Here is a 27,336-nt window from a genome sequence, read left to right on the forward strand (position 1 = left end):
CATTGTGTATAAACATAAGGGGTTATGGTTCAAAGTTTGAAAAGGGGTTATATCACTAAAGGTAGTAATCCTAAAGACTATCCGCAGAATAACAAGTAGAGCATCATGTAACCGAAACAAGAAGGAAGGGCGCTTCTCAAACAAAGTTGACTACCTAGAAGACATTGCATTGATAAAAGCAGTGGGAATGCGGTTCAAAGGGTTTGGAAATTTGGATGTAGGTTGGCAAGTGTCTTGGATACTGCTGCATATACCTGATAATGTATAGGTCTTGAATAATTCTACCTGCGTCTTATTGAGAAGCCAGAGAAATCTATGCCATAAGGCACGGTGTTACGGTCTGCCAAGTGTAACAATGACTGTTTACATGGACTGCTGCTTCAAATATTAGGTCTGATCGGAGCTGGTTTTACATCTGAAATGACAAATCTGCAGTCAGCAGCTCTATTTGACTGCGAGCTTATCAACCATAAATGTATTCACTTTAAAAGGTGAGCGGTGCCGAAAATGTTAATATATTCACTGATAGATCTAACGAAATAGAACGGAAAACTTCTTTACGCGCAGGCATTCAAATGTGCGAGCAGAGGGATGCAAATAAAATGTCAAGACCTTTTTACAAATCAAATGTGCCTCGTTCAGCCTAACAGTCAATTAGTCTGAGAAAATCTTTTCCCTGTGCGTATGTCTGGCTGCCCAGGTATTTTCTTTCCTGAGGCTGGACGGGATCCCAAAGGCATATAATATGGCCCCTGACATTGCCTATGAATAAAATTAGGTAAAAAAAGGAAATGAGCTACACGGAGTGTCCCTTGGCAATGGCCTCCCGGTGCTGCGAGGGCTTCCAACAGGTAGTTCATTAGGAAAGCACCTCGGCCGGCTGGCACAGGAGCAGTCCCCCGTGACATATCCGCTAAGCTGTTTGTTTCTTTAGCACTAATGAGTGAGGCACGCTTGCTGAAGCACAAATGCTCTTGTAACTGAGTCACCTGGTTATCAAAGTATCATTTAAACGCTGATGAATAATCTGTCGAAACCAGGGTTCTTGGAGCAGATTGAAAGGAGAGAGGGAAGCACTATGCAGTGTAGCAATAGCAGACGAGAACAAGTGACGGGGAAAGAAAGACAGGATCTGATTAAAGCCTTACCGAGAAGACTTGTAAACAATTGAGTCCATCTAGCTTTACCGCATCTGAAAATGTGCATCACATGCTTACCAAGTAGCTCTTAGCAGTGGCTAAAAAGTGCAATCGGCAACCAAGAGGTTATGCAGGAACCTTAAATTAACGTTAAGCCTGTGTTTACTTAATCATCCGAACCCAGACACCACCTAATGTGAATTTGCAGCTACATTTGTGTTCTCAGACTTGTTTTCTTTCGAATCCATTTGAGGGGTGGGTGGTATAGTTGTGTAGTCAGTTAGGGTATCTGGTATTGTGTGTTTAGTATGTAGGTGAAGCGGTGATTGTGGGGAGAAGACAATAGGAGAGCATCATGGAAAGTCATGTTAAACATGAAGGTAGGAGCTCATTTAAGCTACAAATATCTCATGTGCACTGCTCCTAGAGGTTTAATTTTACACAGGAAACATAAAGATTATAACAGAGCATACGGTGAAGAGATGAGCAGACTGCAGTCATATGTGGTGCATTAGTCGCTGACTTGGGTCAGACTTGCAGGTGGTGTTGGTAGGGAGCCCAAGCCTCAGGTATTAGAAATTGTACAATGGGAATATGTAATGTTATGGAGTATAAGTCCAGCCAAGAGGCCGAGTACTATGAAAAGCGAAAACGTCTTTGTTTCACCTACATACAGATTTTCCGATTTTTGTCGGATCCAATCAGAGCAGCATAGCAATCTCTCTAAGCCATGCATGTAGGTCTAAAATTTATCTTGGACATAATCACGGGTGCATAAAAACTGCTAGCTACTTGTTTCGTGGCAACAGTGAGCAAGGTTTCAGATCATAGAAATTATCAAGTAGTTTACCCCCACAAAAGAATTATTCTCTATTACTTGTCAACATAATCTATCGTTTACTACAGATATAGCTTTTTTCTTAGCAGCTTGTGGGTGTTTCTGCTAAATGCTATAACCATACCTCAGCACAGAAAGCCAAATGCACGTTAACCCCTTCGTGACAAAGGCTGATTTTACTTTTTGTACCCTTCGTGACAATGGCCGTTTTAATATTTCTGCGCTGCTCGTGTTTATCTGTAATTTTCTTCTTTCCCGTTTACTGAACCCACACACATTATATATTGTTTTTTTCAGGACAAGAAGGGCTTTCTTTAGATGACATTGTTTTGATTGTATCATATTATTTACTATTAAAAAAAAGTATAAAATATGGTGAAAAATTTAGAAAAAAAATGACTGTTTCTAACTTTTAGTTGAAAAATCTTTTACTCATCTATAAAAGGTAATGAAAAAACCTGCTAAATAGATTCTACTATTTGTCCTGAGTTTAGAAATACCCAATGTTTTTGTTTTTTTGCTTTTTTTCTACACGTTATGGGGCAAAAGTACAGGTAGCGTTTTGCTATTTCAAAGCCATTTTTTCCAAATCTGGTAATTCTTCCCCCCATGTTCCATTTCGGGTATCTTTGAAGCCGGCCAATGCAATTTACCCCATCAAGTCATATATTTTTGAAAACTAGACAGCCCAGGGTATTCCAAATGCCAGTATTTTAACCCTTTTCAAGCACTAATTCTACCATCAGCCTTTGTCAAACTGTATGGTAGTAATTTTTTTTGCATTTGTTTTTTCACACACATTTTACTTCCGGTATGAATAAACAGGTTCTGGTATATGTCACTATCATAAAACACCCCAATATGTGTTTAGCAATATCTCCTGAGTACAGCGATACCTCACATGAATGATTTTGCCTGGCTGTTTGGGGGCCAAAGGGCCACATTTGGGGCATGCGCATTTTTCAATGTTGAACTTTGGCATTTGGGGATCCACTGCCCATGCCCTATTTGGTACATCTTTGAGCCGGGCCATTTCAGTGTGGCCAATAAAGCCATATATTTTTGAAAACTAGACACCCCAGGGTATTTTAAATGCTGGTATTTTAACTGTTTGCATGCACACATTTTACCACCAGAATTTTTTCAAAGTTTGCAGTAGTATTTTTTTGTGTATTTTTCCCCCACACACCTACTTTATGTATGAATTTACAGCTCCTGGTTTATGCCGCTGTCACATGACACCCCAATATGTGTTCAGCAACATCTCCTGAGCGCAGTGATACCCCACATGCATGGGTTTGTCATTTTTTGGGGGAACTAAAAGGCCACATTTGGTACGTGTGCATTTTTCGAATTGGAAATTAGATGTGTGGCCATCCTTCCCCCCGTGTTATTTGGGACATTGTTGAACCCGGCCAATTCAATTTACCCCATCAAATCGTACATTTTTAGACACCCCATGGGCATTTAATATGCCAGTATTTTAACTCTTTCCATGCGAGAATTGTTTTAAGCTAATGTGCTAATTTTAGGACTTGCTCACAAAAATATATTTTTTTATATATATATTTTATTTTTTTTTTAAAAAAAATTTTTCAACTTGAAGGTTCCCCTGATAGTGACATCAGTGGGAAATTATTTTTACATTTTACTGTTTTTTTTTACTATTTTTTTCTAATTATTATTAATTTTATTTTTTAATTTATTTTTACTAATCACACTGTGATTAGAAAGCTGGGCTCCATTGACTTGCATGGTTGAATGCAGTACCTGTATTCAACCTGCAAGTGGAGCCAGAGTTCTCTAGAGGGTCAGGAGACCGTCTAGCGAACTTTTTCACCTTTATTGTTTTTTTTCCCGGGCCGCCGCCATCTTGCAGATGGCGAAGATCACCTGCAGCTGTGACCGCTCTCCGGAGCGGTCACAGCCCATCCAAAGGTGTAAGTGTTTGGTGTCGCTGGATGCCTCCTGATCGAGGCATTCCAGCGACACCATTTAAGTTTAGGAGGTGATCGTTGATCGCCTCCTAAACGCTTTTATAACGGGTGTCCGCCGCCATACAATGTATGGCGGTTGTTGACGCCCCGGGGAGGGGCCAGACATGGCCCCTGGTGCCGATCGTGGTGTTGCTGAATGCCTCGAGGTCGAGGCATTACAGCAACGCCGTTTGGGTGCAGAAAGCGAACGTAGATCGCTTTCTGCACCCGTTTAAAGGCGTGCCGGTTCTGGCACGTCATTTGTCATAATCGACTTGTTTTTCCGTGCCGTGCCAGAACCGGCAATTGTCATTAAGGGCTTAAAGGCATTACGAAATGCCAAGAAACCCTTTTGCTTTACATTTTTGGAAAATTGCTATATAGCTTTTAGTAGAATAGTAGATTTTTTCAATTGCTTACACCGTCAGGATGCACTTAAACGTGCAGCGAGCTGCGTAACTGCGGTCACATGTTGGGTGGCTGCCAGACACCCCAGTAAGGAATATGCAGCTTATGGGGCTATTCTTCCCAGTGCCCTATTCTACACCTAGCTTGTCAATACCAGTCCGGGCAGGTTGTTAAGACAGGTCATTCACTTTTCCTACATCTTACCTTTTTTGGTATTGTAACATCTACATATTAGAAACACACCTTATCTGTATACCATGACGGTAATCATATACAATTTTCAGACTTCTCGTTACTTAGACTCTCTATATGATATGTAAATATCCTGATGATCAAATGAGGAGACATTGCTGTGAGGGATCAGCATGTACTGTAACTACGGGGCATCTCGGTATTTCTACACCCACAAGTAATAGCACCACAATGCCATTAACATTCTATAGCCCATTCAACACTTTTTGTAAAATAGATGAAAATATTGCCAGATTTTGTTTTGCATGGAATGGTTCTGCAGGATGGGCATGGCTGGCCTTTTATAATGCATAGCTAAATGTTTGATAGGAATCTTTCAATCTGCTCACATTAACTATACATTAAGAGGGCCAGCTCAACCCTTTTTTGTAGGAGGAAGTCATTGGTGTGGCCATTCATAATGGTGTCTATTCACTAAACAGGTTTGACCATTTCAGGTATAGTTAAATCCGCAAGCATTCTCATTTGTCAGCACACCTACCCTGTTCTTCGCTTTGGGAATACATTTTGACATTGAATTTTTTCCAGAGCATACAGATCGTTCTTTCATTTGAAAAGTGTCGTTTTCAGCATGTATCCAAGTGCTTTTCTTTTCTTCTAAATAGAGCCATTCCTTCCCTGCCGAAATCACATGTATTTGTTGCTCCACCAAAAATATCAATCTGCATGCCTGAAAGCACAAATAGCCCACAAGTCGCTTTAGAGTGAATTATGCAAAACAAATATTTCCAAATAGCTTTCCAGCCCATTGTGCCGCGTTTCATGGCGTGTCGAGGAGTGCATTTTTACATGATTACCTGTCTTATGCTTCACTTAAGCTTACTTTGCAGCTCCAACATTATAAAAATTATTGACCGTCTCTTGAGAATTTAGATGTCTTGGTCATTGTTCCTGCCATCTGCTCGTACAGTAAGGTTCCCTTTGTTAACCGGCGAGCTATGACGGAAGAAACTAAAATACGGTCAGCAAATGCCATCAGGAACATTTCACTTCACTAGTAAGTTACTAGTGACTTTTAGTAACTAGTAGGATTACTAGGTTTATTTCAAAGTAACTATGTATGTATATATAATATATAAATACATACTACCATTTTCATGGAAAACAAGGACATTTCTATCTGGTAGCATAATCGAAAAATAGTTTTCTAATCAACAAAGCCTACACTGTATTTATGATCCATTTGTTTTAATGGACAACATTTGTTTTTCTTTCAAAAACTAAGGGATTTCTAAGTTACAAACTTTTTAACGCGTGTGTGTCTATACTCTGTATATATTCACTCTGTTTCTTACGGACAATAGAAAAGTACCCAGGCTTGTTTTAATGAAGTGGCCGAGGCTTCAGGATGTGGCTCCCCGTAGTTCAGCATTTAAAAGCTAACAGGGAATTTCTGTGGCTATGAAGAAACCCAAAACTGTTGGGACCTTTGAGGGATATAGCTGAGGTCCAGCATTGTATTTCGGCTTTTAAATGCCACTGGCTGCATCCTGTCCTGGATTTCTGTCCACCGAATGTGCAACATTAGTGAATCATGAGTACTGTGTATGGAACACTGTTGTTGCATGTCATTGTTGACCGCTAATCAATATGACAATTGACTTGAAGACCCAGCTCTGATTTATTGTTTATAAATGTCACTCTATTCACTGCTGGTATCTTCATGTTCTGTTTCCAGATAACAATTATAGCTCTTTATTCTGTGATTTGCTGTTTCACATGAAAAGTGGGACAAGAAAGGCTGTACTCTAGACATAAACTATATATTATGCGTTGACATCTTGCAGTAGACTTTGTCTACGTGCCTTTGAAGAGCTTTTATATATTTTTTTAAAGCACTAAAGCTTAACAATTTCCTGGTTCAGTAACTTTACTAGTAGCTTATGTTAATAGCCGAAGTATAATTGTTCAGCCAGCACAACGTCCTTTTGGATTTATCGACCATCTCTAAGGTGGAAATATTGAATTGCTCATATAATCGAGCTTGTAATTTTTCAATTGACCTAAAACGACGTGAAAGAAAACCAATATAGCGTTATCTGAGAATTCTGAGCCCTATAACAAAAAAATAAGCTTTATGCAAACTTTGGCTTTAATGCGATTTTGTTGTAGACTGTCTTCTGTGTGTAAAAATGTACATAGTGTTTGTATCTATTGATGGAATATTAACAGCTTTTTTTTATGGATGGTATTATAAATATTACTAGCCTCTCCCGCCGCTATATTTTAGAGCAGATGTTGAATAATGCATACATATTTAGTTATAAAATGTTACCTTGTCGTTTTTGTTTTTTCTGGCGTTTTCCTTTGTAACCGGAAAACATAAAAAAACAATTACTATCGCTGACTATTACTTTGATTAAAAAAAAAAAAAATCTTAACAACCCATTTTTCTGGAATGCGGTTGATTTCACTAGATCCATTTTTATGCAAGCCAGGCAAAAGGCATATCTTATAATATAGACTTTACAAAATAAAAAAAAACAAAAAAAAAACCAGCTGTTTCTTGTACATTATTTTTGGGCTTTTTTTTTTTCTTGCATTTCTATATTTTACAATTTTTTTTGTACTATTGGATAACTCCCAAAATATTTGTCTATTCTAGTAACATTATTTTTCGATATACAGCTACAATAAAATTAGCACTCCTTTACATACTATTAATGGCAAATACTGCTAATTGCAAGTATCGGCCATCACTGCATTTTTATAAGGGGATCGGCCGTTTTGCTTTGACGCTACGTTTAAAATAAATTGGGAACAGTGCTGTACAAGAGAGATTCCTAGGTCTACAGTGCAATGATACAAAGATCTCTGGTGTTATTGCCTCAGCTTTGTTTTTATATTAAAAAGGATATATCATGAAAAACACATTAGTTCGACTTTTATATCTCTAGATGTATGATGGCTTCAGCTACACCATCTTATAGACGTTGTGTTTTTCTGCAATGTCATTCAAAGCTTGAAGTCCTTATTGTATAGGCAAGTAAGAGCAATGTCTGTGTTCTAAGACTTATTTTGAAACGTGGACCCCCCCAAGGGTGCAGATTTTATACATGGTGCAGATAGCTGGGTAAATATGTATGTAAATATTTTTTTTAAGGAAATACTCTTTGCAAAAGTGAAAATAATTACTTGCCTAAGATAGAAGACAATTCTTGAAATCTACGGGAGCCGATTCCACGCACCAGAATATACTGGGTATGTATTACATACATATAGTTGGAGAGAGGACCAAACACATATTAGGGGATTGTGCACAATCCCTCATGCAGTTGTAAGGGGTACATCCCAAAAGGGGCCACACAGCAACCCTAGTGTGACAAACATATGCATTTTCCTGCCCATGTTGCACTTGAGTGCTGGTTACATTGATTTTTGTAATTTAGGTGCAGTTGTGCGGTTGGCACAAAGCTGTATTTTTGGGGGATGTTATTAGTTTATCCATAGGTGCCACAAGCTGTCTCTTCAGATTTAACCATTAGTCAAACCGGATGGGAATGCATCAAAACCCTAGTGCTGAATTACAGAGCACAATAAGGAAATGAGTTCACCATACGACATTATAAAAAATATATATATATAAATGGTATATAAGCCCTTGTGTGTATGTATATCCATTTTTTTTAGATGAGATAAATATGAAAGTTTTTTCTTTTTCACCTCTGCATTTTTTATAAAAAAAAAAAAAGAAAACGTGCAAGGTCATCCTGAACAGATGGAAATTGAGACTTTATTCAACCCTGAATCCCAATGGAAGTGTTGTCCTATATTTGATTTTTTTTTTTTTTTTGTTGCATGTAGAGGCAGTAAAATTGGTTCTTTTTATAACTCTCCACTAAAGGCACAGCGCCACAGCCTGCTCTTGTCACGTCTACCATTTTCTTCTGAATCATTTCCAATTTGCATGTGCTGTCTTTCAATTAGTTTCCTCTTAGCAAATTTCCAAACACCGTTTCTTCCAATTTATTAAGTTTTGTCAGTGCTATTTAGGGACTTAAGATTCCTTCCCAACTATAATTTTGACAAGTGGTAAATAGGCCAATTAACATAATAAACGATGATAAAATGTGTCCCATTTAGTCAGCTCTATTAAGACCCATAAATGGCAAAATTGGTATGTTGGTAATTTTGCTACAGAGAAAATAAAGTTCTGCATCTGTTTGCAGAATATGGTACATGCTACAAATTCCAAATTCTTAGTTCAAAGGAGCAGGACCTTTTTATATTTGTTTATTATATACATATATCTATATCTCCAGCCTCCCGGAGCTCTACGGATGACCCTGGCACCCTGTGCTGTTTAGCAGCTGCCATGTAGATGGCACAACAGGATGATACTTGGCTCGCTCCTACTTTCAGCTGCTGTGTAATTACATTGAGACATAGTGTGATGCAAACAAAACTTGCTCCACTGACCCGATAAAAACAAAAGGCAAGGCTTTCTCTTGAATCAAAGCCGTGGATTGTTGAAGCTATTAAGTGCTCCAAATATGCAGTTTATTGCACTGACTTTGGGAGAGAATGCCCTGGTTGAAAATGTTCTATTCCTTTTTTTTCCCCTTGTCAAGTTTAATGTGTAAATATGTATTGTGTTTCACCCACATAGCTCTCCCCAATACTGCCCATTTGGCATGTGTGCAACACCTTGAGCATGATGACTTTACAGTCCTCACATGTAACATGAGTGGAGTTATGACCTCATAGGACATTTCTGTCACGGATTGCCTGATCTCCCCTTTTCCAGCAGAGGGTATTGATAACTGTATCATTGCTTAAGTTCCAAGTAAAATTTGAGCTTTGCATAGTCCCGTATTTTTCTTGAAGTAAAGAGGATTTAAAAAAAACCTACAACAAAAAAAAGCACTGCTAATATATAACTTTTCTTTTTATCAGTGTAATGACTTGGGCGAGCATGAACGTCTGATTGTAATGATCACATACTCAATAATATCGTATCCCATGTCCCATCAAAGAATATTTCTCCTTTCTCCGATCATAAAATAAGCAATATTCTGTTCGGCATGATATTCTCCTGAAAGTCCAATAATAATAATAAAAAATCCGAAGCTGTTGATCTGTGTGTGTTTGTGTCGAGATGATGCTATTATGTGAATTTATTGCTGTTTTTTTGTTGGCTCAGGTATCTTTTAGCTGTTCTCTCCCGCTCTTTGTATTCCACTCGGAGTCCTTCAATCTGTAACCCCAGCAGGGCAGGTCCTGCCTCCCTCTGAAAGCAAACTTCATGGTCAAAAAAAGAGAAAACATTGACACCAATATAATGACAATGTTTTTCTCTCTCTCCGAAACGTCTGCAAAATGAAAATCCCTTCCGTCCTGTCTACATGGCCAGAGGCTAGAGCTCAGAACAATAATTATAGTTTACAGTCTGCTCCATGGTAATCTTTTTACCTTGTTGCTGCCATAGTTATAAAGTATGCGGAGACCAAAACATTTTTTATTTTATTTTTTTGTTATGTACAAGATACAATCTTGGGAAACTGTCCATGCAGCTTAAGATGCAGCTAAGTTGACTTTACTTAAATGATACATAACCGGTCAAAGGTGCTTTGGCTTCTTCTTAGCAGACTCTTGACCTGGTAAGAGACAGTTCCCTTTTCCCTGCCAGTATTGTTTGACACTCTACTAGACCATAACATTGAATGTGTTGTGCCCTGTTATCCATGATCTGTGTGGCTATATGTATATATCTATATTTATCTCTACCTTTTTGGAGCCTCCTGGCATAAGTCCTTTGGATTTTTATTTTCTGTTAATTTATGTGGGAACCTATATCTGCCAATATCCATTGTCACACTGTCCATCTAACAAAATACTTCCCTATAAATTTGAAGAATGTTTTCAATTGATTATTCCGTGTAACAATAGACGCTGTTTCCACTAGATTTGATCTAGACATCGATAGTCTGCGTGAATTATACATCTGAAATTCCCAGTACCAGACTCCTTTTATCTGCAGCTGCATAGTTAAGCCATTATGTTTTGTCGTCCGGCTGTATGTTTTCATTACTTATTGTGATTTAGATGACCTCTGTAGATGTATACCTTCTAAATGCACTCTGTCCAAGAGCACAACTATTACCATGCCGTTGCCAGCCAACCAACCCTTTGCGCCAGAATGTTCCTAATACATCACCTAAAGCTTTTGGTCCATTCACAAAGTGCTTCTTGTGGGAGGACTTGTTGGCTTCCATGGTGTTTACACATTTCAAACTTTGACCTTTAATTTATGTATAAAAAATGTTCTATAAACTTCTTAAACCCGGTAGTTTAACCCCTTCGCAACCTTTGCCGGTTTAGGACCGTCATGACAAGAAGGTCACTAAATGACCTTTGATGGTCTTGAACCGTCAAAAAAATAAATAAGCTTAGAAAGTGATCAACGATCACTTTCTTCGCTTAAACGGCGTTACTGTAATGCCTCGATGTCGAGGCATTCAGTAACGCCGAGATTGGCATCGGGGGCCATGTCTGGCCCCTCCCCGGGGCGTCAACAGCCCCCTAAACTTAAATGGTGTCGCTGGAATGCCTCGATCAGGAGGCATCCAGCGACACCAAACACTTACCTTTTGGATGGGCTGTGACCGCTCCGGAGAGCGGTCACAGCCGCAGCTGCCGGTGATCTTCGCCATCAGCAAGATGGCGGCGGCCCGGGAAAAAAAACAATAAAGAAGAAAGAGTTCGCTAGACGGTCTCCAGACCCTCTAGAGAACTCTGGCTCCACTTGCAGGTTGAATACAGGTACTGCATTCAACCAAGCAAGTCAATGGAACCCAGCTTTCTAATCACTGTGATTGGTAAAATATTCAAAAAAAAAATATAAATGTGCTAACATTTAAAAATAATTAAACAGTTATGTCACTTGATGAACCATCCAGTACCAGCAAAATGTGTAAAAAAAATAATAAAAATATATATATAAAAAAAAGTATTAAAAAAATAAAATAAAATAAAAAAATAAAGTTTATTATTTTGAGCAAGTGCTAAAAGTTCTCAAAAATCTCAACAAAGAGTTAAAATAAAAGCACTTCAAATACCCAAGGGGTGTCTAATATATATATAAAAAAAAATGGCTGATGGGGTAAATTGGAGTGGCCGAGCTCAAAGATAGGGCATAGGTACAGACTGACCAAAATGGAGAAAAAAAGCGCACTTCCCAAATGTGGCATTTTAAATCTCAAACAACCCGACAAACCCGTCGGGTATCACTGCACTCAGGAGATGTTCCTGAACACACATTGGGGTGTTGTTTGACAGTGACATATACCAGGACCTGCATATCTATAACTAAAGTACAATTTGTGTGAAAAAAAAATTACTATTACAAAGTTTGACAAATTGTAGTTCTATAATTGGTGCATGGAAAGGGTTAAAATAACAGCATTTGGAATACCCTGGGGTGTCTACTTTTCAAAAATATATGGTTTGAATGGGTTAAATTGAGTTAACCGGCTTCAAAGATATTCCAAAGAGATGGAGGCAGACTGACCAGATTTGTTAAAAAAAGATTTGGAAATCATAAAACGCTGCTTGTACTTATTGCCCTATAACTTACAAAAAACAGCAAAAAAACATTGGGTATTTCTAAACTCGGGACACTATTTAGCTAGTTTTTTAACTTGCTTTTTTAGGCGAGTAAAAGATTTTTCAAATAAGTCATAAAATGTGTTTTTTTTCAATTTTTCAGCATTTTTTTTTTTATAGTAAATAAGATATGATCCAAATAATGGTATCTGAAGAAAGCCCATCTTGTCCTGAAAAAAACAATATATAACTTATGTGGGTACACTAAATGGGTGAGGAGAAAATTACAGCTGAACACAAGCACCACAAAAGAGTCAAAACAGCCTCGGTCCCACAGGGTACAAAACGAAAAATGAGCCCGGTCCTTAAGGGGTTAACATTGTTTTACCTCTCAGCTATGTGTACAAACAACTTCTACCTTGGACTCAAACCTCTTCTCTCGGCACGGCAGCATCTAAACATCAGTGCACTTTACTTATGTTTTATTTGTATGTTGAAATTATTTATTTTCTATGTTCTATTGATACTCATGAATATGTTCTCCCACCTCTTTTTTCTTGTTTTGTTTTGTTTTTATATAACTGTGCCCTGTATGCCTTTATTAAGCAACGGTGTCTAAACAAAAATCCCAATGTTTGCTTGAATGATACAATCCTATTAAATGCTACATATTTAGTATCTAGTCACATTCTAGAAGCTGAATGTTTGAAGATGCAAAGAAAGAAATGGCCACAAAAGGGAAAGTTTTTTGTAAAAATAAATAAATAAATAAATAAATACATGTGCGTATGCTCTTTAAAACATGGAAAAAGAATTCAAAATGTTGCATGTATCTGGCTTTTATAGCTGGAGTTCTAAATTCTAAGATGTTTCTGTTGGGCAGATTCCAAGATAACTTGGTAACAGTGACATAATTTTAGCGCTAGTTCATGTTGATCACAAGGTACGATGTCCTGCCTCGAAAAACATTGTCTGCCGTCCCTAAGAGGTAGAGCACAGGGACAAAGCACATACTGCACTCAGTGGCACATTTATGCAATATCCGGAATTCCATAAAGGTTGATCATTCTGCAAACTTGCGTCGTTATGGTATGCATGCCATTTTGGGTTTTAGTTGAAAAAGTATTGTATTTTTTTGTTTCTGCAGATGCCCCTGCTGAAGTGCCTGTTGCTAATGGGAGCACATCTAATGCAGGAACCTTAAATGATGACCTGGACATATTTGGCCCAATGATCTCCAACCCTCTTCCAGCTTCTGCAGCACCTCCAGTGCAGGTAAAAATATTTGTGGTTCATTTGCTGTTCAATTTGAGTCATCAACTGGATGTAAAGTAGATATAGGTGCACTGGGCCATGCCAGTAACTAGACCGATTATCCTTTCCTATGTTCTTAAACAAGCATTCTTTAGATTTTCTTAACCAAATTTAATTTTACATTAACTGCATAGTATGATCCCTCTCTCTCCCAACATGACAAGAACACATGTTTAAACTTGCCTACAACAATTTTGATGACAAACGTTCTATGTCATTCAGTTTCTTTTGGTTTTGGCTCATTTGTTTCCCTTTCTATATAATAGGTTTGCTGAGGATATGCATTTTTAGATTAGATGTATGTGATGCTAATGCATAGTTTTGCCCTTAAGCAGTCAAGTCTTTGATGTGATTTTTAGCTTTATTGTGTCCTCCTGGTCTGATTTGTAGAAGCACATAACACCTATCCATTGGCACCCTCGTTTCATCACCTCTTCATGAGATACACCACCAGAGGGTAATAGAAATGTGCACGGGTCTACCAGCATTCTCAAACACGGAATTATTTGCTTGAGGGTGTCTGCCTTCCTTGTGTATATACTGATGACAGATTAACAGTTTGGGAAGAAAGGGTAAAACATTGTACTTTTGCATAGCTTTGGAATGTATCTGCAGCATATATTTTCTTGCACGTGCAAGAAGTGTCTGTTATTTGGCAGTGTTTTACTGAAATGAAATAAATATTACTCGTTAAGCATCTTAATAGCAAAATCCTCTATGCAGCCAAAACGTTTATAAAATATTCATGAATCAAGAAGACAAAGTAAATCATAAGATTAGCTCCGTAAAATAACGTAAGCTGCCTGTGGCCCTTTAAAAGATGTTGTTTTTGTATTCAATTGGGCACCTACTTGCCCAATTCCCTCTAGGTCTCTGTAGCCTGTTGTTTCCTGACCTATTAGTCTACGCACTTCTTAGTGATTTAGGGCATCCATTCACAATCAAGCCCTTGTTTGATAATTACATGCTGTCTGTACAGGAAGGGTTAAATAAACATATGTAGACTTGTGCGTTACGGTCCCATTTGCTTCCTGCGGAATCGTTCGTCTTGCAAATTGTCTCGATTTGCTGCTAATCGCAAACTGAGCAGTAAATGTTGAATCTGCCTGCGAGCAAGACTTCCCATATGTCCACGTTGTAACCCTGCAAATGTCACGTTTTTTTTTTTATTATTTGTTTTTTTTTTTTTAGAGCTGGTGTCTATTAGTCCAAAATCTAAATAGGTATTTGGAAGCGCCTTGACTCATACCTCCAAACCATTCTTGCATCAATTCAGGGGTCACCAGTTTTGAAATATCATCTGCTCTCGATTCTCCTGCCTTGATTACCATTTTTATGGCATAAAAAAAACATTAAATCTCCTCCTGCTGGTGCCGAAAGCCGTATGAGCGTCGTGTTTACATGTTGTTGGTTCTGATGTGTGCCGTTTGTAAGGCGGCATAAGTATCAGTAATGCTGGTTTAGGACGGGCCTCTGCTTGCTAATTCTGGATTAATACCTGATTGAGAAGCAGATCCCGGCCATTTAATGCATACACTGTTCATGCAAAGGTGATAAGAAGACTTGCAATTAAACTGTCACAGACCTCTGGCTATAAACCCTGCTTTCCCGGTAAAGACGTGTTAGGAACATATGTATCCGGGCGACGCAAAGTAATTATTGCACTGCTCTATCTGCATCAGTGGGCATCCTCTTCTCTGTAATTTGATTAAGATGTATTTTCCCACTTAATGTATTAAATTACAGGTAGCCGTCCCCATTTTCCGACATGTGCGTTGTCAGGCGATGTATCCTGCCTAGTGATTCTCGGTCTGAGGACCATATGTTTGTAACAGAACACCTTCTAGAGGTCCAGAGAATTAAACTTTTTAGAGAACATGCTAAACATGTGTGGTAGACGGGAAGCTTTAGCTCCTTCCCATTTAATCCAATTTGTGTAATCAAATAACAATATTGGTTAACAGTGATACTGTCAGGCATTCAGAACCCCTTTCTTTTGATAAGGTACATACAGTGTAAAGTGATGCAGTCGTGAATGCTTGTATGTTTGTGTCTTTTATACTAAGATTTAAAGAGGGCACAGCAACCTTATAGCCAGACACAGGATCTTGTTTGTCTTGTAAACATGCACAAGATACATTGTTTCAAACACCTACATGTCTTTGCTGATAATACAGTTTGGGCAAAATGCCAAGCCAAATAAAGCTAAAGCAACATGGGAGTGTGTGTATTTGATGTCTAGTGATAGACTTTGTAGTTTAAAAGCTTACTTGACGTATTTAAAGGTAAGATTTTGCCAGGTCGCTCCAGTGGAAGTACGTTGGAGATCTTTGAATGCAAGAAGCTCAGGTAGCTTTTGCCCTCAGTGGAGGTCACAAACTGATCTGGGAAAGTATTGTTGACGGGGTGCAGAGAACCGCTGCATGGCATTTTCAAAGGCTAGACATACGGTTTATGAGGCCTTTCTCCTCCCAGGGCAGTAAACATCTTATTTTTATTTATCCTCTCCCTCCGTTTTTTTACCTGCCTTTGTTTTCAACCACATCTTCACATTACTTTCCTAAAATCACTATCCTCTTGTAGCTGGAGATCTTTATGCATCATGAGGTCCATGTGTGTAATGGAGTAGTAAATGGCCCCAGAATGGAAGTATAGCAAACCTGTTCCTGTTGGTTGTTCTTCGAAAGCAGGGATTTGCCTTTTCTGGATAAGGTTTTCAGAGGATGATGTCATGCAGCTGTGATTAATACACTGGGAACAAAATTCTCTTATGTAGGGAAAATGCTCTGAATGTAGCTTTCAGGATGTATGCATATTAATAATTTTAGCAGCTGTATAAAACTTGTCTACGAGTTTAACTTGTGCTTCAGATAACTCAAGCACATATCAATTAAGCAGAGCTGTTTGAACCAGTGAATTATTTCAGAACACTTTCTGGATTATTTCAATGGAAATAAATTGATTGACAAATAGTGTAGCACTTTAAAAACAAAAAGAGGATTTTTTTTTTTTTGTACATTTTAATTGGATAAGTTTAGAGTTACCCGTTTTACGGCATTAGTTCAAAAAAATGAGATCATTTATGGACAAACAGTGTGCTTAAGCTAACAGGATATGATAATATTTCATGTCTTTCTGGAACACATCCATAAAACATTCACAGTGATAAGAAAAGTGAACCCTTGGATTTAAAAATTAGTTGAACCTCCTTTTGGCTGCAGTAAACTCAAACAATTGCTTCCACAACTGCATTTTAGACCATTTTTCCCCTACACAACTGCTTAAGCTCAACCATATTTCTAGGATGTCTGGTGTGAACGGCTCTCTTGAGGTCATTCCGCATCTTCTTTATGGGTTAAGATCTGGGCTCTGGACCAAAAGGCCAATTTTCTGAAACCATTCTATAGTAGACTTTGATGCGTAGGATTATTGTCCTGCTACATTACACAACTTCCACTGATCTTCAGCTGACAGACAGCCTGACATTATGCTTTATACTTTGATAAGCTTGGGAATTAATTGTGCCCTCCATGATCTCAAGCTGTCCAGGCAGCAAAGCAGCCCAAAATCATAATGCTCCCTTGTTCATACTTGACCATTGGGTTGAAGTTTGGTGCCCTTTTTACACCATACATAGTGCTACATGTTCTTCCCTAACAATTCAACCTCCGTTTCATCAGTCCACTAACATTTCCCAAGTAAAGTTGTAGAGTGTTGGTGATTTTGGGCAAACTTCAGACAAACGGCAATGTTAAATTTGAGTGCTGAAGCTTTCTCATTGATGACTCTATGCCAGTTCAATGTTTTGCATATGGTAGACTCATGAACAGAGATGTTAACCAGTCCCAATGATTCCCTCAAGCTTTTAGCAGTTGCTGTAAGGTTCTTGTTGAGCATTCTGTGTTGTGGGATCTTGGCTGGCCAGCCACTTCTAGGGAGAATATCCACAGTATACAATATACACAGTCATCTCCCTTTACAAATAATTTAACTGTGGACTGATGCATATGTTAACACTGAGATTACTTTGTAACCCTTTCCAGCTTTATGTAAATCAACAATTCTATTGTAGGTCTTCTGAGTGTTTTGTTTTTTTGGTGAGGCATGGTTGACATCAGCAGATGCTTTTTGAGAGTAGCAAACTCAGAATGTTTTTTTTTTTTTTATGTCAAAGTAGATCCAAAACACACCTTCAATCCGGTGTCATTGATTAAACTGTTGGCCAATTCCTAACGCCAATTAGCTTTTGGTGATGTGATTAGCCTAGAGTGTTTACATAATTTTTCCAAACCAGAGTGTGAATGTTTTAAACAGGGGTGTCCAAGTTTTTCCTGCAGTGGGCCACTTCATCAGAAATGTATATGTTTGGGGGCCACATTCATTTTTCACTGAGAGGAAAAACGGCTTTTAAGACGTGCGGATTGAAATAAAGTAAATGACACAAAATCCCTTACAATGCGTCTCACTGGTTTCTGGGCCTAGAAAGTATTGTCCTCTGACCTGACTACAAATTCGGAAGGGTGTTTTATCTCTGTCTATGTAAAAATTAAATAGCTCTATTTATTCTAGGGATGCACCAAAATTAAAATTCTGGACCGAAACAGAAAATGCCCCCCCATCTTTAAAACTAAAATAAAATTAAAAAAACACACTTACAATAAAAGTAACACACCAAAATTGTACAAACAAATTAAATAACAATATATATATATATATTATATATATATATAACAGCACACACAGATTCCAGCATGTATTGGTTGCCTGATCATGATAGGAGTATGATTGCTGTGTTAACAATCATATATAAATTGATATTGTTTTTGGTGTGTTTTTTGGTGTGTTACTTTAAAAAAAAAAAAAAAAAGTGTGGGGTTATCACACCAAAATTGGACAATAAAACACTAACAATATTTATATATAATTGCTAACAGCAATCACACTCCTATCATGCCCAGGAAACCAGTAAATGCAGGAGCCTGGGCATGATAGGACTGCTATTGCTGTTAGCAATCACACTCCTATCATTCCAAGTCAGCCAATACATGCTGAAACCTGGCTAGCTGCCAGCAGTATGGGGTCACTTTGCCGCTGTGCTGTACATAAGACACCGACTGCTGCACGAGGAACTCACAGGAAAGCAGGAGGAGCTCGAGAGTTCTCAAGAGGGTCTGGATAGACTGCAACGTAATTTACAGGATGGCACTTGTGGTTGCTCTTCGGAGCAATCACAAGGCTATCGGGGTGTGGGGGGGGTGGTAGTGTTACTGACATGCCTCGATATCGATTCCGATTGCTTCCTAAGCTGTTTTAGCCGGGCGCCACCGCGATCTTTGATGATCGGTGCGGTGGCCATTTTTCTTCCAGGGAGAGCTCTCCTCCCCTGATCCACGGTCAGCCTCACTTGTGAGGCTTCCGTGGATGCTGCAAAGCCGCCGATCGCGATGCAGCTATTTAACGGCAGCCCGTACATGTACGGGCATTGTGGTTAACATGTTGCACGGCAACCCCGTACATGTACGTGGATTGTCGTTAAGGGGTTAAGATTTATATATTATATGTATATATATATATATATATATATATATATATATATATATATATATATATATATGTGTGTGTGTGTGTAATGCAAGCTGGTGGATGTTAAGAAGTTATTATAGGTTTATATTTCAATGAGTTTCATCTGTTACAGTACTTATCTTCATGAGATATAAAATCCTCGTAGAATATAAAATTACAGATGTTACTTCCATTTTCTCATATTTGCCATATAATTGGCTGAGAAGCTAACCCTTTTCTCTTACATGCAGATGTTACTCTTGCTACATCTTCAAAAAACAACACTGCCTGTCCTATATTTACAGCACAATTCTGCAATCTTTCGTGCAGTGTGCCTTAATGGGATCCTTATACTAGCGTTGTGTCCTATTAGCCATCCATCCCTAGTATGATGGCCACTAAATAATCAAGCCTAATCAAGAGCGAACAGAAAAAAAATGTAGCATATTCAAATTATGCCTGTATTAAGTGAATCCAGAATGAAATGAAGTTTAAATATTTCAGTGTTCCAAATGGTCGAGTGACTTATTTTTTTTTTTTTTATGCAACCCTTTTTTATAGATGTATATCTATAGGTGTACAAAATTGCATTTATGTACTGCTGTGCCTATGTTGTTGGAGTGATAATTTATATTATGTCTTGTTTTAAAGGTCACTTCCACCAATTCTGCTGCTACTACCGTATCTTCAACTGGAGATCTTGACCTATTTACTGATCAGACGACAAAATCTGAAGATACTCCGAAGAAGCCATTGTCAAAAGACTCGATATTGTCACTTTATGGTACTACAAATATGTCACAACAAAACCCTCCAGGTAATTAGTTTTCAAGTAGATATGTGGAATGTATGCTTTTGATACCTTAGCTGCACAATAAGACCTAGGATTAATGAGGAGCAGCACAGCAGAATGGCGTTCTTTAAGAATCTAAGAGATACAGGGAACACCATGGTGGGGAAAGTACAAAAGGCCTATAAAATAACCTTTTATATTTGGTTCCTACCCATAATTGTGGGTATCGCGGCAAAATACAGTACATTATTCCAGGGAGAATTTGCAGCTTAAAGGGTGCATACAAAAATCTGTTTGTTCTAGTGCATTGTACATAGGAAATGTGGTACATTTAAAATAATTTTTTTTAAAAAGTAATCAAAATCTTTTACATTTAAGCTTGCTTAATAATCTTTAAAAAGCAATTATGCAAACCTTGCAAAACCAGATCCCTACCAGAGTCAGCCAAGGCCAAGATACATTGCTGTATTAAGTCCCATGAGCTTAAGCAAAGCAGTCTTTAAGGCTAAAACTTTCTAAAATCACAAAATGGTTCATCTGATCAATCATTTACACACTTATCTGGCAGTTAAATGGTTAAGACATTGTAAAGCCACTCGTGGCTATTGCATTTATTCCCTTGTACAACAGCGAAGACCATATAGTTCTTAGCATGCTAGAACCCCTACAACCACAGCCTGTGCTTCTATACTTTAGCAGTGAAACATGGCAGGAAGACTGTTATTGGGCTATGGCCGCACATGACCCCCGTAGATGCATGTTCCTTCATGGTCAGCAGATGTATAAACGCGTCCTGTTTCTCCACCAAAAACTCTAAAATATCTGAATTGTGCCAGTTTTATTTTTTTTTTTTTTTCTGGTAGTATTAGTCTTTAATGCGTTAACATATTATTCTGTTGAAAAAGGTAATTTTAATATTATTCTCCAAGCTTTTTATGAGATCAAGGGAATGCTCAATTATAAGAATATGCTAGTGATGTGTGAATTTGTTCTAACTGGTTACTTCAAGAACTTTTTTTTGTTATAAATGGTTTGTGACATATTTCCACCTAAGTATGTAAAATAGCATTTGCAATTTAAATGAGGCTGAGTAGGAACAAACTTTTCCATTTTTTTCTGTCTCGTATAGGAATGTTCATGGGTTCCTCTCCAATGCCGTACTCCAGCCAGCCAGCAGCAAATTTCCAGTCATTCCCACCCATGGGTGTACCTGTCAGTGGTGGGATAATGGGAAATATGATGGGACAACCAGTTCCAGGCATGGGGCAAAATGCAGGCATGATGGTGGGCATGGGAATTCCCAATGGCTTTGTAGGAAACCCACAAGCTGGCATTATGGGAATGTCTCCAAATATGATGGGGCATCAAGCGGGAATGGTAGGAAGCATGGTAACACCGCCTAACAAATTTGGCATGCAGCAAAGCCAGCAATCACCCTGGAATCTTTCTCAGGTAACTTTTTTTGATGTCTTGTGTTTTCAGACTTGTAAAGAGCACACTGCTCTGTGGATAATGACCAGCATAAGCTTCCACAGTCGACATAAACCTGAGCTGTTTGCAAGGTCTAGCCTCCAAGAGTTGACCCACAGGAAAGATTACATATAACCTTCAGAGTCAAAGCTGTATAAATACCGTATTGGCTCGGATATAGGCCGCCCCCGTATATAGGCCGCACCCTAAAAGTTTGGTGCTTTTTTAAAGAAAAACATCAGCAGATGTGCCGGCACCGGAAGTCGTATACGCGTATTGTGTAGATGTCCCCGCCGGCCCCGCAAGACACCCGGGAGTCTGCTCTGGTAAGTCTTGGGGGCAGAGGTAAAACGCATCGTGCGGACGCTCACCGGCTGCGGCGATGCGGGTAAGCAACCTCCGCAGCCGGTGACCGTCCGCCTGATGTGCTTAGACAACCTCCCGTGCCGAACCCCCCCCCCCCCCCCCCGTGGGAAGTGCCGGCAGGGGAGGCTGTCTGAGCGTATCGGAGAGTAGGATGCAGGTCCCCTGCACCGCTGCGGGGGATCTGTATCCTAACCCTGCTGCCTGCCAGGCGCCTGGGACTGCATGTCCCGGGCGTCGGGAGCTAGGCCCCGAATATAGGCCGCACCCCCACTTTAAAGACTTAAAGTGGGGGGGGGGGAGTGCGGCCTATATTCGAGCCAATACGGTACATTTCTATGTCAAAACATCAATTTATTTTGGATCATAATAACCAATTAAAAAAAGGCTGTTTTGGGGTTCCATATTTTTTTGTAGAATGAAGGTAACCGATATAATTAGTTTAGGTTAGAAAACAGATTTATTTGAAAGGTGAACTTTGTCTCCATTCTTATTTTCTGTGTGCAACCAGAGTGATCTCTTATTTAAATGGTGTTATGTCTGTGTTTAGAAGAGGATTCATGTCATATTGCGGGCACAAATTTGATAGTCTTGGGCTGGATTGCTGTCATTTTTTCTTTCTAAGACACAAACGTGAAGCCTAATTAGCAGTGAGCAGCTGGTGATTGCAAACTTTTAATTAGTTTTAAATGCTGCCCACATGCAAATGCTTTTAGCATTCCCAGATTTTTTAATCTGCCATTATTTCACTCAAGGCCTTTATAGCTGCAGAAGTGAAAATTACATCTTTCCATTTTTTTTCTCCCATTATTTGCCTTTTAAAGAAATACTCTCCTTTTCTCGTGTGTGTGTGTATATATATATATTATATATGTGAAAAGGAAAAAATTGTTAATATGACTAGTTGATTTTGTATATTTTGGCCTAACAACAAAAAAGACATAAAAAAAATATTTTGCGATGGTATTAAACATAATACACCTTTTCTGAAAGAAAAAAAACAACTTTAACAAAACACAATTTATGCTTTACATCTTTTCTTGTATCATGATAGTACCTAACAAGATAATCCTTCATTGAGAGGGAAAATCATGTTCTAGCAGATTTCAGCGAAAATGAAATAATCCCTTGATAATGAAAATTCTGAGTTATCATATATTAGGTCGCATTTGGAATGGGCGCTTTCTAGTACAGTCATTTCAAATATTTCCTAAACCGCACGAACACATTTTCTGCATACGCTTTTTATTCCATGCCAATGTTTTTTGTAAATTCAATTCAAAGACACCTTTTGTTGTAGCTTCCTGAGAAATCAGTGTCCAGCTGCTGCCATCAGTTTTTGGCTCATACTAGCGGTGTGTAGGTGAGAAGGAAAATAAATGTCTCTGTTCAGCAAAAATGTAAAGCTTTTGTCCAGGTGTCCAAATGATGGCGCCCACATATCCATCGCTGATTGTCAAATTGATTGCAGAGGATAGTGATGCGAGTGGGCAAGCAGGTACTAGTGAACTGTTCTTGTGTAGATATTTAAAATTGGAATCTTGGGGGGGGGGGGGTTGAGAGTTTTTTCTTTTTCTTATGTGGTTTTGGGTTTTGTGCTAGGCTGCATATCTAGCTGTAAAAAGAGTGATTCTGACTGCTGAACAATGCTGTAGTGTGCTTTTGAAACCTGTGCTTGCAATCGACAACCTTATTCATGGAGGGGCTTGCTGGTCTTTAATTTGAAATAATTATTCTGTCAATAAATCAGCCAACAGGCAGCAGTTTATGAAAAGAGGGTGACCTAGGTGTAATTTTTCAATGTTTGACTGGGTTGGGCAGCACTGAACAAACAATTTTTATTTTATTTTTGTAGTTTTTTTACTTTTTAAAACATCTTCAACCGTGAACCAAATCTGCATGGCGTGAATATGGAGAGAAGTGGGCCTTTTAAATGAATATGGTCAGAAATGAATTGAGTTTTATTGAAGAAAAGTAACATGTTGGCATTTAGGCAGATTTAAATGGCACAAAACAAGCAAATAAAGTAGTTCCCTTTACTTCTCATTAGGTCCTCTGTGAGAAGTTACTTAAATTCCAAGAATCCCTCATTCCTGGGTGTGGGACTATAGCGGAATAATGTGTACGCAATACCCATTCCATGAGCCTTGTGTTTATGACCCAGGTGTGACACCTGTGAGAACCTTATTTACCAGAACATCCAAAACATTTCTATATGTAGCATTGTATTTACAGGTCTAGCAGTTCTTAATATATGTAATAGCATGCCTTGACATCTCTCCTCTCTCGCTAACACAAGTGTTCTTGTACTTTTAAGATCATTTTAGTTTCTTCTTTACTCAGTGTTGCATTCTCCTCCTCGGCATTCGCAAATCATGTCTGGAGTTCAGCTCTCTCCAAGAGTAATGAGCAAAAGCTCGATGTGCCTTATTAGTGCGCTACTTATTAATACTACTTCAAATATTGTCCAACAGCTGTGTTTTACTTTATTCTACAAAAGCTCTGTGTTTTAATAATCACTTAATACAGCAGCGCTAAGAGCTTCCACCTGATTGGGCAATTTACATCTAAACTAATGAATAATTCAGATTGCAGAGACATTTCCTTTTGTCAAGTGCATTGCTACTGAATAAAATATACCTGTTAATTTGTTGCAATTAAGATCAGAAACATTGAAACGCTTTTATCGTTGACCCTCTAATGCCTAGTTGACTTTTGGTTTTCCTCGCCTAAATTTAAAAGACAGACGGTGTTGATCTCCCCTCTCGTGATCTTTTTAAAACCGATGAGAACATAACAAAGGTTTACTATCCTTCGGCATCCTTGCAAAGAGACCCAAGTCTTCAACGCAAGGTTAGCTGCCCGTTAATAAATAATAATTCATTGTGGCTTCGTCTTTACTTAGTGGAATTCCTGTCCTTGTTTACTATTAAATGAGGGGGAGCCTTTCCAAACATGACCAGCCAAATGTTAACATGACTGGTTTATCCATTGTCATTTGTGTAAAATGCCCAGACTTTATCCAAGTTGCCAGCCCCCCCCCCCCCTTATTAATTTATAGAAAAGTAAATATCTGGCCTCTGTGATCTAAATTGAATGGTTCTTGTTCAGATTATATGCACATTAACAGTGATAAATCATACTTAGAGCTTTTCTATCGTAGATAAGTGAAATTGTATTGCCTTTCACCTTCCGAGCGTAAAAAAAAAACAAAACGGAGAAATCAGATGTGATCCGGGCAGCAAGAATAGCATGTTCCAAATCGCCCATTTGTGGCTGTTATCTCTCTGTTGTAAAATTGCTTATTTGTAGAAATTGCTGTACTGTTTATTTAGGAGAGAGACTGGAAATAATGTTCGTGTGGCAATCACAGTTGGAGCGAGATTAGACCTGGCCATCCTTCATGCGCTTTCAGACACCACCTCAGGCCTGGCCCTAACCCTGATAATCTTTCCTGCAGATAAGAATGCAGCTTCTGACACAGCCAATTTACTTTAGTGGAAGCTCATTTCCCCACGAAGCAACTCAACGCGTGCCAGATCTCTACCAGAAGAAGGAAATTCAGAAATGGGTTGCGGGAATACTTTATAACCAGGGAGATGAATTTCATTAAAATCAAACACATTTCCCAGCCTTTTCCATCTTCTGCTTATTTGACATGGTGTGCTGATCATAGCGTCTGTAGGAAATGACTGAAGACGAAAAAAAAAAAACATTTTACCGACACCCTAATAAATCTCATGTGCTATTCCAGTAATACAAGGGAGTCATAATAAACTCTTTACCGCAAAGTGTTTTATTATTTAAAATGTATTATTTATTATTTTATGAGTACTTAGGCCTAGCTATTCACTGATTTTAAGAATGCCTGTGAGGGACAGACTTGTACAGGTTTGCTCATTATGGCCACCTCAGTTTTGAATTTCAGTGGGCGTTTGCCTCAGTCGGTATTTTGTAATTCTTTTTCTGTTGCTTCACCTTGAAAATAATGTCTTTTTCAAAATATGTTAAATATATATAAAATTTTCATTTAATCTACTGGATACCTTTTTGTGATTACTGTAGCTGGGCGTTGCAGTGCGTATGGCCCTCTTGTATATACGGTACTGTAACAGCTAATGCTGGGGACCTTCTACAAGCTTGTCCTCATCCTAATTTAAGTATTTCATTTTAAAGTGTTTTTATTTTCTGAGAATCTCATTGAGCATTTGGTAGTCGCTTATTTGCTTATTATAGAACAAAGAAGCACACTCATCTGGTTTAGCCCAAAGATTGGGTGGTTATGTGACAACCACCTGATCCATGTCTGGTAATAAATGATCACATAAGCCGTTAGGAGATATTAGTCCACTAATCAAAGTCATGGGGCCCTCAGGTGCTACAGAGGTCCACATTTTTGGCTTTATGTATTTCAGAGGATACTACACATGCATTGATTGTCATTTATTTATGGTTTAAGATTGGAGCGGAACAGTGTTATCCCAACCAACAAATTGTCATGCTTCTCCTTGTAATAGTTCTATAGTCCTCACAAAACACCATTATTAGAAGACCACATGCAGTAAGCTATTACTGTATATTGGATAGCAACCCACAGTTAGTCCTTGCCTTCCAAGTCTGCCTTCCAAGGTGGTGAACAAAGCTTAATGTCCACATCTAGGTATGATTTGTCAAGTCTTGTAAAATGCACAAACACGTTGCAATTCACTATTGTGCAAACATCATTTCTATAACTGTTTCTGAAACAGTGGCTGCCTGCCCTGGTGCACCCATTCACCTTTTAATAGGCTATATTTTGGGACATGTGTATCTAGTTATGAGATATAGATTCATATATCACATCTCTGGCCCCTTGACTACCTGCCTTTAAGATCATGATCCGATTTTCTACCCGTCACGTTGAGGTCATGGAGATAAATTGATGTGTGAGGAAGAATATAAATAGTTTGTGATACCTGGAGGCTGGTTTTATCCTTCATTCAGCTGCAAATCCAATAATCCATTATTATCCTTTTGTGTGGCTAGCTGAGCAATATAAAATAGGGCTAACAGAACTAAATCATTTATTTGGGGACCGGAGGAAGGATTTTCTCATTTATTTGCCGGCTCCCGCACACGCATGAAAAATGGGTTTGTTATTGAAACGTTGTAAATAGCTCCTTATGTGCAGATGTTATGAGTTATTGATATGTTTTGTAGCATTTTATCAGTTGCTGTAAATTCTGCAAAACACCTCTCTGGTGGCAGTATGAATCTCAAAACATGAGCGCTCTGTTGATCAGTACCCATTCAGTTGGGGTTTTTTGGTCTCAACATTTTTATATGAATCCATTCAAATTGTCCCTGTTCACTGCCGTATTGTTGTCCCCCCTATTCCTCGTTCATGTATTCATATCTAGATGTTATAGCATCATCACGGCAACAGCAAATGTGCTCATTTTCTGAAATTACCCTTACCCTACCTTATACACAAAATCACCTTTGGAAACTGCATACAAGTAGCTGCTCCTCTTAGGATTTAATGGTGGAAATGTTACGATTTTTACCTGCTTTATTGAAGAATCTGTTTTGCTTCAGACACAACAGTCTGGTTTTCAGTCGTTCAATAAATGTAATGAATTGAAATCCGGTTGCTGTTGTACACGCGGAGTTCTGAAACTGCAGCATGTATCCCTC

At 38.6% G+C, this 27,336-nt stretch overlaps 1 protein-coding gene across 4 annotated transcripts in view; it reads left to right on the forward strand.

The window, feature by feature from the left end:
* LOC149302378 (stromal membrane-associated protein 1-like) overlaps positions 1 to 27,336 on the forward strand; it is a 120,853-nt gene that overhangs the window by 92,615 nt on the left and 902 nt on the right. For 3 of the 4 annotated variants that reach the window (XM_089482649.1, XM_089482650.1, XM_089482651.1), the window contains 3 exons: positions 13,306 to 13,433; positions 19,686 to 19,851; positions 20,957 to 21,279. In XM_089482649.1, coding sequence (XP_089338775.1) covers positions 13,306 to 13,433; positions 19,686 to 19,851; positions 20,957 to 21,279 — 617 coding nt within the window. Of the gene's footprint in view, positions 1 to 13,305; positions 13,446 to 19,685; positions 19,852 to 20,956; positions 21,280 to 27,336 lie in introns of all 4 variants that reach the window. The other variant, XM_089482648.1, reaches the window with a different exon arrangement.

This window comes from Sceloporus occidentalis, unplaced genomic scaffold (genome assembly GCF_023333645.1).
Source record: "Sceloporus occidentalis isolate IW3139 unplaced genomic scaffold, rSceOcc1.0.p SCAF_19, whole genome shotgun sequence".
NCBI lineage: Eukaryota > Metazoa > Chordata > Lepidosauria > Squamata > Phrynosomatidae > Sceloporus > Sceloporus occidentalis.